Genomic DNA, 11274 nt, shown 5'->3' on the forward strand with positions numbered 1-11274 from the left:
ACTCTATTATTTACCTCTGCACTTATCCCTGGACTCTATTATTTGTATTAGCTGTTTGAATCCAAGGCTCAATAGCACTCGAGAAAATTAATACTGGAATTCAAGGGCAGAGTACTTTTAATTAGAGTTAGCAGAGTTAAGAGTACTTCGTTAATTTGACATGAATTGATCTCTCTTCAGTCTGGGAATCGCTTGGTGTTCAATCTGTTTACCGAATATAAACAACTATTAGAAAACAACATTTATAATTCAGTTTATTTAGCTCTCTTTGTGTTTGTTTTCCTTGTAATGCAGTTTCTCTCCACCTTTTTATTTCTCTACCTGGTTTGATCGAATTTCCTTGGTCCTTCCTCTGTCAGTTGCCATCAGTCTCATTGATGGAGATGCTGCTGTCCGTGACTGAAATGATACACACGTTACAAAAGTGACTAAACTTTGAAAGTACTTTATTAACTGTGAAGCACAGTGGTGGTATACAGATTTGAAAAATGCAATATAAACAGTGCACATTTTGTTCTTATTTTACAATTTCATCCACTGAAAGCCAAATGTATAACTTATATAAGTTTGACCGATATTTTGACCAATACAGCTTCCTCGGTTTGAGAAATAGCATTTCTGGATTATATTCTCCCACCCAAGATTAAAATTACTGTGAGTTCTCTTTGCTTATTGTAATGTTAATTGATCTGATGCATTTGTGTCTTTTATCAAGTACACTAGTATAGAAGTAGAGAAAGTCAACCCCAACTGGTTACCTGGTGCAGGTCAGGCTCATGTGGAGTTTTGTTAACTTGTGCATCAACACCAATATTTCATGTTGCAGCAACTGGGTATCTACGGACCTCTACGATGTCGAGAGATCTATGCACTGGACAAGCTTTTGAGAGAAGCCCGCACTCTAGAAGTGATCTCTGGACTAAGCAAGGACAAATCCGGGTACATAAGCACTGCCGAAGAGGGTGAGTGAGATATTTCAAAGCGTTGCCTTCTAGAAACGCCTTAGCTCTTTGGAATCTCCCTATTCCATCCAACCGTCCCTTCTTTACAGTTAATCGCACCCATCCTTAATTGGATCAGCCAACTCCAGGTGATGAACTGTTGTCCTTTCTCACTTGAGCCTTGATGACCAGTGGTATCAGGGACTGAGGTTTGTGAAGAGGGTCTGCAGAAGGAAGCATGCGTCTTTGTCATGGTTCATCTTGTGCTCGGATTTATGCACTGTTCCCTGGAACACATTAAAGAGACGGACATCAAGTACTGCTGGAAGACCATCCTCAGTGAAAGACTCTCTTTGGTCTGCCAGAAACGTATTGGTCTCCCAGCAGAGCGAGCTGTCCATCAGGCAATGTTGCTGACTTGGGCCTGCTCACGTGCTGAGGGACGCACTGAAGCTCGGTGCAGCCAACGCCAAGGCTCCGTGGGGGAGGACCAGAGTCTAGGGTCCTTCCACTGCTGGACATTGAGGGGCTGAGCCTGGTGGGGACCTCCCTCAAAGATGATAAGGGCTATCACCCGAGGGTGTTTTGTTTAAAGATAAGTGCGACCATTACTAAGTGTGAATGAACGAAGAATTTTTTTTAGACACAGAAAGCTGGAGTAGGTGACATTTCAGGTCAAGACCCTTCTTCAGACTGAGAGTCAGGCGAGAGGGAAACGAGAGGTATAGAAGTACCTATTCCTTGTCTCCAGTTTTTTTGTTTGGTAAATGGTTTTTATTTTGAATAAAGTTTTTATTTTGATTAAAAATTGTTTTTATTTTGAAATTAAAAAAAAAACTACAGGAGGGACACCCATTGACATTTCATTGCAGATTGGTCCAATTAGAGGTACAGATGGTTTTGAGTTTTGTTGCTTTTTGTCCTAAAATAATTGTGGGAGCTGAAGTTGTTCATGGCTTTCTTGTTCTTTTTGTAATCTGTTTCCATTCAGTCATGCCACTGCTGAAAGATAAAACGGTGTTCTCCTTCTGGACACACTGTACCGAGAGCCCAAACCTCTACAGCACCACGGTGGAGAGGGTCTTGGAGAAGCTGAACTTGAGTTTTGGGAGCAGAGTGAATGAGCAGTACTCGGGTCCAGCCGAAACAGGTGGGTGGCCTCGATCAATAAGCCAGCATCTGTGTGAGAAGCAAGCAATGCCAAGACAAAGCTTCTAAATAAAGTACCACATTACATGTTCACATAACATGCTCTGTGTTTGTGGAATAGGGGTTGGGTGATAGCAGGGCTACGGAACAGAAAACATTGAGAAAAGGACAAGAATTAAGATGGGATGGAGATTAATGTTCCACAGTGAGCAATTCACAAATTCCGACACAACGTGCTGGAATAACTCGGCACGTCAGGCAGCATCCCTGGGACAACATGGATAGGCGACGTTTCCTGACCCAAAACGTCATCCATCCATGGATGCTGCCTGACCCGCTGACTTACTCCAACGCTTTGTGCCCTTTTTTTGTAAACCAACATCTGCAGTTTCTTGTTTCTACAGTTCAAACTGGAATCATACTGCAGTTTCAAGAGTTACAGACGGCACAAAACAAGGATTTTGCTCACTCTTTTCCCCCTCAACATGAAACCCTGTTATTTATTTCCTCTATCTGATGTGAAAGGTCCATGATCCGATGAAGTGATAACTATCCTCTCCAGAAATACTGCCTGACCTTCTGAACGTTTCCAACGTATTCATTTTTTTAAACCAAACTACAGAATCATTGTGGCAAAATAAAGGCAGCATACTTGCAAAATAGTCTCGTTATCGGCAGACTTTAATGAGGTGGAGCATTGTGTTCAGAGGTATAATGTCCTGACAGATCTTTAAGATCATATAATAGTTTATTAGAGATGATGCACGTAACAAAGAAAGAGAATCTGCTCTGCAAAATCAGTCTGAGGCATCGTGGGTTTAGATACTTTATGTCAAGGATTCCCAACCTGGGGTAAATTTGTTGATTCTGGATTTGTACATATTTTTTCTCATTGACTGACTGTGCTTGGTTCTGTTCATCATTAGTTGTTCATAAATAACATTGTTATGTGCTACTAAAGTTGCCTGGGGTAAACGGGACAAAAAAGGTTGGGAACCCCTGCTTTATGTTATGAAGGACTCTGCCATATTTCTGCAATTAAATGGGGCTCGCAGTTGTGGACAATTTATTGCTCTCTTAAAACTGAGTTAAATCCTTGGTTATGAACTTAAATGTAAAGTGGTTGGTGTAGAATTAGATTGTTGTCGCGTTTTAGTTTTGATTCTACCAAATGTGGGGGATGTTACGGTTGGTATTAATTACTTTACAGGCAGCCTTCAATAATTCCTTCAGTATGAATCATTTTAATCTCCTGTTGCAGTTTTTGTCAAACTAGTGGAAAGGATCTTGGACCGAACGTTGCCAAAACGTGCCCGGAGTGGAAGTGCGGAACTGCTGACGATCTTCCAGTACTTGGGTCACATTGAGGAACAGAATGTGCCCTCCTTACCGTCATATATCATGGAGCTGGCAGAGGAAGGTACTTTGTTGCTTTTCATATGACAAAATAGCATTTCATGTACTTTGTGCAGCAGCCTTGGCTTGTCTCTGTAACTACAGCTCTTGTTAACAATGCCTCCCCTCCCTAGAGTGTCAGATAGCACGGAAACTGGCAATCTAACCCACCCAGTCCATGTTCACCATCAACCACTCATCTACAATGCAGGGGACTTTTACCCCAGGTTGTGGTGGGGGGGGGGGGGTATTGTGTAAAGATAGTAGTCTGCATTGCAATTTTACGTAATGCGAAACCACCTCATCTGCACGTGTCAATAAATGAGAATTGAGTAAAGACCTTGTTTTGTTCTGGCCTTCTCTATCTTTCAGTTTGAAAAAGGGTTCCGACCTGAAACGTCATCTATTCCTTTTCTCCAGGAATGCTGCCTGACCCGCTGAGTTACGCCAGCATTTGGTGTCTATCTTCTTGAAAATAATTGTTTAATTATTCACGTAATTCCTCACAAATTAAATGAGTTTTTTTTTCCATTTCTCAATTTTTCTTGTAGTGACCAGTTTTCCTCTGTGAGGGTGAATATCCATTACCAGAACAGTCATAACGCTAAATAACGCTAAGGTTGCTTATAATTCTACATTGGTCCCATTTTTATTTATTCTCCCACAGCCTGGGTTGCACTCGGAACTTTGGGCTTTGTTTTGTTTTTGCGCTATATTGGGTGTCTTTTTATTTATTGAATGTTTTTTTTGGTTTGTTACACATTGAGCGCTGCCTTTACAAACTTGTTGTTGTGCTGCTCCGTTTAGAGATGTGTGACAACAAACGGGCTTGACATTCGGCTCTCTCCTGTGGACTCACTCACAGCTGTACGTTGCATCTCTTGCAGTGTTCCTGGTGCAGAATCTGCAGTCGTGTGATAAGGACGTGGTGCTGAAGACCCTGAAGCATCTCTCGGGTTCTCAGCTGCAGAAGGATGGGCTGAAAGCAATAGGGCTTCTCCTGCTGGAAAACAACACCAAGATCTGCAACACTGCTGCTTCCTTGCTGAGGAACCTGGCAGAAGACTCCAAGTTACGCGAGAAGGTCAGTCGTGACAAATCCGCACAAACTTTTCCTTTCTTTTGCAGAAAACCTGATTGATCCAGCTAGTAGCTGCCAGTATCTGTCGTAGAGGAGAGTTTTGGGTGCTCTGAAAAGAGACATCGTCAATTGGGAGGTGTTTAATATTAAGTGAAAGTTTTTCCTTCAGAGAGGTTTTGATTTGAGAATTAAGGGACAAGAAGTTTAGGGGTAACATGAGGAGGAACTTCTTTACTCAGAGAGTGGTAGCTGTGTGGAATGAGCTTCCAGTGGAAGTGGTGGAGGCAGGTTCGATTTTATCATTTAAAAATAAATTGGATAGGTATATGGACAGGAAAGGAATGGAGGGTTATGGTCTGAGTGCAGGTAGATGGGACTAGGGGAGAATAAGTGTTCGGCACGGACTGGAAGGGCTGAGATGGTGAAAGAATTTGATTGATACAGAGAAACCATTTTCAAATTTCATAGAATCAAAAACTCCACTGTTTATAATGGCAGCCAAAGCTCTCTTCATACAGAGAGTCGGGGTGGGGGAAAGAGCATGATCATGTGTATAGTGTGTTACTGTGTAGAAGACTAAGAGTTGTACAAGCGACAGTGATCCAGAGGATCAACGGCATAGGTTTCAGGGTTTCAATGGCCTAACTCTTCATCAGATTACAATTTTATGCAGTTTGAATCCAGTTTCAGAGTTTGACCATTCAAACTCGCCCTCCCATTCCCATACTGATCTTTCCGGCCTGGGATTCCTCCATTGCCAGAATGGGGTTACACACAAACTGGAGGAACAGCACCTTGTATTCCGCATAGGTAGCTTACAACCTAACGGTATAAGCATTTAATTCTCTAATTTTACATACCTTCCCCCTCCATTTTCTCTCCCCATTACCTTTTCTCCCCCCACTCCCTTCCCCTGAATTACTTTACACATTCTCCCCCGTCCTCCACTGAAAGTCTGTTATTTAGCTCCACACTTCACAAGCATGTATCTCTCTCTGGCTCACACCTATTTCTATCTCTCGCCTTTGTCCAACAATCTGCCTATCAGGGAACATCCTCACCTGAGGACATCTGTTGCCGGCCATTATGTGTCCTGAATCTTTCTACTTTCATTTTTTAACCTGCTTCCAACTACCACAACTATTCTGAAGAAGGGTCCCGACTTGAAACATCACCTATCCATTCTCTCCAGCCTGACCCACTGAGCTACTCCAGGATTTTTGTGTCTATCCTTTGTTAATATGCGGCTCCTGCCTAATGCTGCTCCAGTGTGTTTCAATAATCACAGTCAACGTTGTTGCATTTTATTTCACTTGCCAAGATGGCGGTCAGTGAAAGTGGCCAATATTCAACCCTTTCCACAGTGCTGGCTGTTCAGTCAGCAAGTGGAGGTCAGTGATGGATGGTGGCTTGTTTTGTTTCGACTGACTAATTAAAGTGTGTGTTTGTGTTCAGGCCTTGGTTTGTTACCTGGAGCTGCTGGAGAATGAGGATGGACAGCTGAGGAAAGTAGGCTGCACTGCACTTGCACATCTCAAGGTGAGCCCTTCAGAAACAACAATGGAAACCAGAAGATGTGAGACGTATTTTGTGCACCATATATGAGGAAGGATGTGCTGGCTCTGGAGAGAGTCCATAGGAGGTTTACAAGAATGATCCCAGGAATAAGTAGGTTAACCTATGATGAGTGTTTGTCGGTGCTTTCATCATCTTACCCCGAAGATAATGTCACTGCCACTCCATACGCCCTCTAGTGGTTGATCAAGTGACATTGCCACCTGAGAGCAGCCTTTTCCCTCTCCCCGAACTGGAAAATTAGCAACCAGAACGTCGTGTTATGCACATATTTTGGCAGCAATGAATTACCTTTGTAAACAAAAGTTAGAAATTTCACCACAAGGATCGGAAATTCAAAATTATTTTTCTGTTATTTCCATTTGTGTTTCTCAGGCCAAAGAGAGCATGGATCAATTAGTCTACCTTTGTCAGACTGACAAAGACGTTCGTGATGTTGCAAAACAGACCCTATTTTCCTTTGGTAAGTCATTTAATTGTTGCATTGCAAAATGCAGATTAGTGTGTTTGCACAGAATTTATTTGAAGGATAATATTTAATAGTACTTTATCTTTGACAACCTCCTCCTGAGTTGCTGGGTGTACCTTGAAAACGTGCTTGTATATGAGTCGGAGGGATCAGGCTTAAGACGCGTCGTAGTCGGAGGGTCTGAAGAAGGATCTCGACCTGAAACGTCACCCATTCCTTCTCTCCAGAGATGCTGCCTGTCCCACTGAGTTACTCCAGCATTTTGTGACTTGCTTGTATATGATCTTTTTTGAAATTATGGATAAACTTAGCCTGAAGGTTACTGTGTCCTATTTATTTAAATGACTGGAACAGCAACTTTTGATCCAGAGACCTGAGTTCAATCCCACCACGAATCTGTAATGTAGAAAAAGCAGCTTGGCTTGGTTGTGCTGGTCTCCAGACCACTGGGTTGTTGCTTAACAACTCATTTAGTTCATTCATTACCATCAGAGACGGGAATATTTTATTGTTGCCTAATCTGATCCAGATGCGACTCCAGACCCATTCATAGGGTTGAATCTTAACTGATCCCCTGTTCAGGGGGAATGATTAAATAAAAGTACAGATAACCCTCGATATAACCAAGTAAGGGGATGTTAGTTCATATATTTTAAATGTTATATCTGAAGTGGTACATGAAAGATGAAATGGATACTGCAAGCATGATAAGAAAGCCAACTACTTCACATATTCCATCATGGGTTGCATTGTATTTGGAAAGAAGTTCATTTAAACAATGAAAATAGTGGACATAATTCATTATAAATTGGTGGTGTTGTTCTTGCCCATTGCCGCCACTTAGTGGTCACTTTGTCTGCAATAACCAAAATCTGCTATAAAGATGTCCATAATAACGAGGGTAGACTATACTACAAAAATAAGGGATAGAATGATTGCTGCTTTTTAAAACTTTCTTGCTCCAGAAAATAGCTTCCCTTCCTCCCTGAAGGCCTGTGTCAAACCTTTCCCAATTTACCCTCACATAGCCCCTCCAAACCATTGTATATTTTTTCTGTTCCATCTTATGCACTCTGAGCTCATCTTGTTTATTCCGATGGTTATCCCCCAGCTCCCACCTGCTTCTTACTCTATTCCCACAAAACTGCAGAACACTAATTTCTGCCCTTGCTCCAATGTCCCATGCCATTAAATCTTTTCATCTCACATATTGAGCGCTTGCCTTGAAATGTGCTTTAGTGACTGCCTCAAAATCCTAGTGTTGATCAGCCCATGCTTACTAACTATTTACACAACCTCCTGTCCCCGCTTCCCTTCATGTCCTTGAACGTGCTGTGGCCTCTGAAAACCCAGCACATTTTGTCTACCCAACACCCCTTGAATAGAAGGCAGACACAAAATGCTGGAGTAACTCAGCGGGACAGGCAGCATCTTTGGAGAGAAGGAATGGGTGACGTTTCAGGCCGAGACGCTTCTTCAGACCCGAAACGTCACCTGTTCCTTCTCTCCAGTGATGCTGCCTTTCCCGCTGAGTTACTCCAGCATTTTGTGTCTACCTTCAATTTAAACCAGCATCTGCAGTTCTTTCCTATTCATTGAATAAATGCTGGTTCATAGTGAAGATAGACATAAAAAGCTGAAGTAACTCAGCGGGACAGGCAGCATCTCCGGAGAAAAAGAATAGATGACGTTTCGGGTTGGAATCCTTCGATTTGGGAGAAATGTGCTAGGTTCGTAATTCCTCCAATTCTAACTTCTTCTGCATCCCCTGTTATAACTGGTGACTGGGCGGTACATTCTGGAATTGCCTCATTAAACATGTGTCTCTGGCTTTAAACTCTCTTCTTTCAGCGAGCTTCCGGCCATCTCTCCTAGGTTTGCTTTCCTCCAAATGTTGGTTGCAAAACACCTTGAACCTTCAGCTAATACTGACAAAAGCAAGAAGACCTACACAAATATCAACAAATTAATTTACCAGATCTGTTAGATCAGATTTATTTACACAAGTTTTAATCCAAATGTACGCAAACGTGCACATGTACAACGGAATAATTGTTCCTCCTCCAGGGACCTTTACAGATCAGGTTTCACCATCTTAACAGTTGAAACACTCGCAGCTTTGAGTAATCTCTTCAGGGTTTGTGTATCCTGAAATGTGAAATTAAACTCCACTAACAACCTTCGATCAATATGTGTGGAACATGCCTTCATGCTGGAGAATGCGGTGATTTTGCAGGCTTTTGTTGCTCTTGAGAAATTTGATGTTTTATCTTGCACATTCCGAGTCTTGTACTACTCAAAGATTGGAAGTTTGATTTTATACTTGGTTGAATTTGAGATTATTCACCAAAGCAGAGTTCTTATTTTGATCAGCTCTGAAAAGGTTGCTCTATCCTGCACCTATTTTCTATGTTTCTCCAGAGATACTGCATGACCCTCTGAGTTACTCCAACAGTCTGTGTCCTTTTGGTGCAAACCAGCATCTGCATTTCCTCGTTTCTACCTTTACCCCCCCTAAGCATTGCTAAATCACTGGTAGACAAAAATGCTGGAGAAACTCAGCGGGTGAGGCAGCATCTATGGAGCGAAGGAAATAGACGACGTTTCGGTTCGAGACTCTTCTTAAACATTGCTAAATCATTATCTGGTCATATACTTCCTTGAATATGAAAACCAGAAAATGATATGATAATCATGAAATTTGGGATGCCTTTGTATATCTTTAAAGGATGCTCTCTCATTTTTAGTTGTGTGATCACAGATTATTTTCTTTTTTGGATGTACCCATGTTGTGTGTTTTTGCCTCAGTACCATGTTGTGTGTTTTTAAACAATTATTTAAATAACTGACATTAAAATTCAAGCTGGTTTGCTCTCCACTTCTTCATTCGCTGAAGTGGGAACGTTTTTAATGTGGTTTACTATTGTCACATGAATAACAACCAGTCTGGGCTGCAGTTTCTTTGATGTGTGTCAAGGTGATTTACATTCATGCAAACACTTGTGATGGTTTCTGATTGCCCCAACAGGTGATGAAGGTAAAATTGCCTATCGACAGATGGAAGAATCTTTGGACGGCATGCAGAGGCTTTTGGGTTCTGTCAGCATGGCTAGTACAGCTTTCTGAAACAAAGGGTCTGCCTCAACTTTAACAGAGAAATGGCCCACTTCCCACTGAAGAGAGTTTCTGAAGAAATGTGACTTTTGTTGTCAAAGCGTCAAGTAATCTAAAGGTTGAGCTGCTTCGGAGTTGATTTTTGCAACATGCAGCAGCACTCGTTCACTGTTTGTAGGTTTGGGAGTGGGGCTCGAAAGGCGCCATACTGGACTATTGCTTTCAGCAATACCACTTTCTAGGGATGGTTACATCACAATGCCAGTATTTCACACGAATGCACATGTCTTGACTAAAAAGCCAAAAGCCTAACTTAGGAGAAGGCCTCCCTGTAAAAAGAATCTACAGCCAAATTTAGGACAGTTTGTGAAAATGCACTTTGAACGATGGAAGGTGTGAGTGAACCATGGGACATGGGACCAGTGGACCTTGATGGAAAGATGGTCCTAGACAGATGTCTCCAAAAGCCACAGCTAAATATTTACAGTTTTGCATGTCGTGCTGCTCTGAGGCAGAAAAGAAACGTGCAATGTCACGTCCAAGTGCCTGGTGTTACATTGAGGAGCATACAAGTATTCTGTGTACAATAGTTTTTTTTTATTTAATATTGACTTAATTTGCAGTAAAGGAGAAACTGCAAAAGCTTCAAATTTGTTAACCTGTTATATTATTTTCCAGATGGTGCAGTAAAGTTTCAAAAGATATACTTTGATTTTCTATATAAATGTATTATGTAAGTAAGAGTGAATTGTGGATCACAAATAAAACTTCATTAAATACAATGTTGTATTATACTACCAAAAAAAAACGTAATTTTGTCATTTGTTTTAAAAAATATGTATAAAAGTACAGCTTTTGTTGCTTTAGTTTAGTTTATTGTCACGTGTACTGAGGTACAGTGAAAAGCTTTTGTTGTGTGCTAACCAGTCAGCAGAAAGACAATACATGATTACTACCGAGCCATCCACTGTGTACAGATACATGATAAAGAGAATAACATTTAGTGCTGCTGATCCACTTCTGTGACCTGCACACAAGAGTCGCCTGGCTTGGGGGCCTGTTTTGCTGCTCAATATTTATATCATGCAAATCTAGTCCATGGGAATTTAAGAAAGGTTTGCATATATTTTTCTCATATGCTGATTTACCTTGCAGATGGACACAAAATGCTGGAGTAACTCAGCTGGATAGACAGCATCTCTAGATAGAAGGAATAGACAAAAGGACTTTCCTGCTGAGTTACTCCAGTATTTTGAGTCTATCCTTTTTTAATGGTGTTGGCTAAAGGAAATTTGTTAGCTGTGGGAATGTGAATTAATACATTCAATCAAAGATAATCTTGAATCAGATTGTGCTTGCCACTGCTTGACAAAGATGCCTAGTTACAACTCAGTGGTATAAATATTGATTTCTCTAATTTCAAGTAACCGCTGCTTTCCCTCGCTCTCTCCGCACACTCCCACCCTAGTCATCCTGCCAGTTCCACTGTTCGCATTCATATACCCTGTTGTTTTTACCTCGACAAACAACCAACAATGGATCATTGTGGG

General features: G+C 41.5%; 1 protein-coding gene across 3 annotated transcripts in view; it reads left to right on the forward strand.

Annotated features, from left to right (window-relative positions):
- Window positions 1-11068, forward strand: part of ripor1 (RHO family interacting cell polarization regulator 1) — a 210349-nt gene extending 199281 nt beyond the window's left edge. For all 3 annotated transcript variants that reach the window (XM_055648471.1, XM_055648470.1, XM_055648472.1), the window contains exons 16-22: window positions 827-962; window positions 1933-2091; window positions 3352-3510; window positions 4373-4569; window positions 6022-6105; window positions 6517-6604; window positions 9639-11068. In XM_055648471.1, the coding sequence (XP_055504446.1) occupies window positions 827-962; window positions 1933-2091; window positions 3352-3510; window positions 4373-4569; window positions 6022-6105; window positions 6517-6604; window positions 9639-9736 (921 nt within the window). In that variant the 3' untranslated portion in view covers window positions 9737-11068. The remainder of the gene's footprint in view (window positions 1-826; window positions 963-1932; window positions 2092-3351; window positions 3511-4372; window positions 4570-6021; window positions 6106-6516; window positions 6605-9638) is intronic.
- The last annotated feature ends 206 nt before the right edge of the window (window positions 11069-11274 follow it).

This window comes from Leucoraja erinacea, chromosome 17 (assembly GCF_028641065.1).
Source record: "Leucoraja erinacea ecotype New England chromosome 17, Leri_hhj_1, whole genome shotgun sequence".
Classification (NCBI taxonomy): domain Eukaryota; kingdom Metazoa; phylum Chordata; class Chondrichthyes; order Rajiformes; family Rajidae; genus Leucoraja; species Leucoraja erinaceus.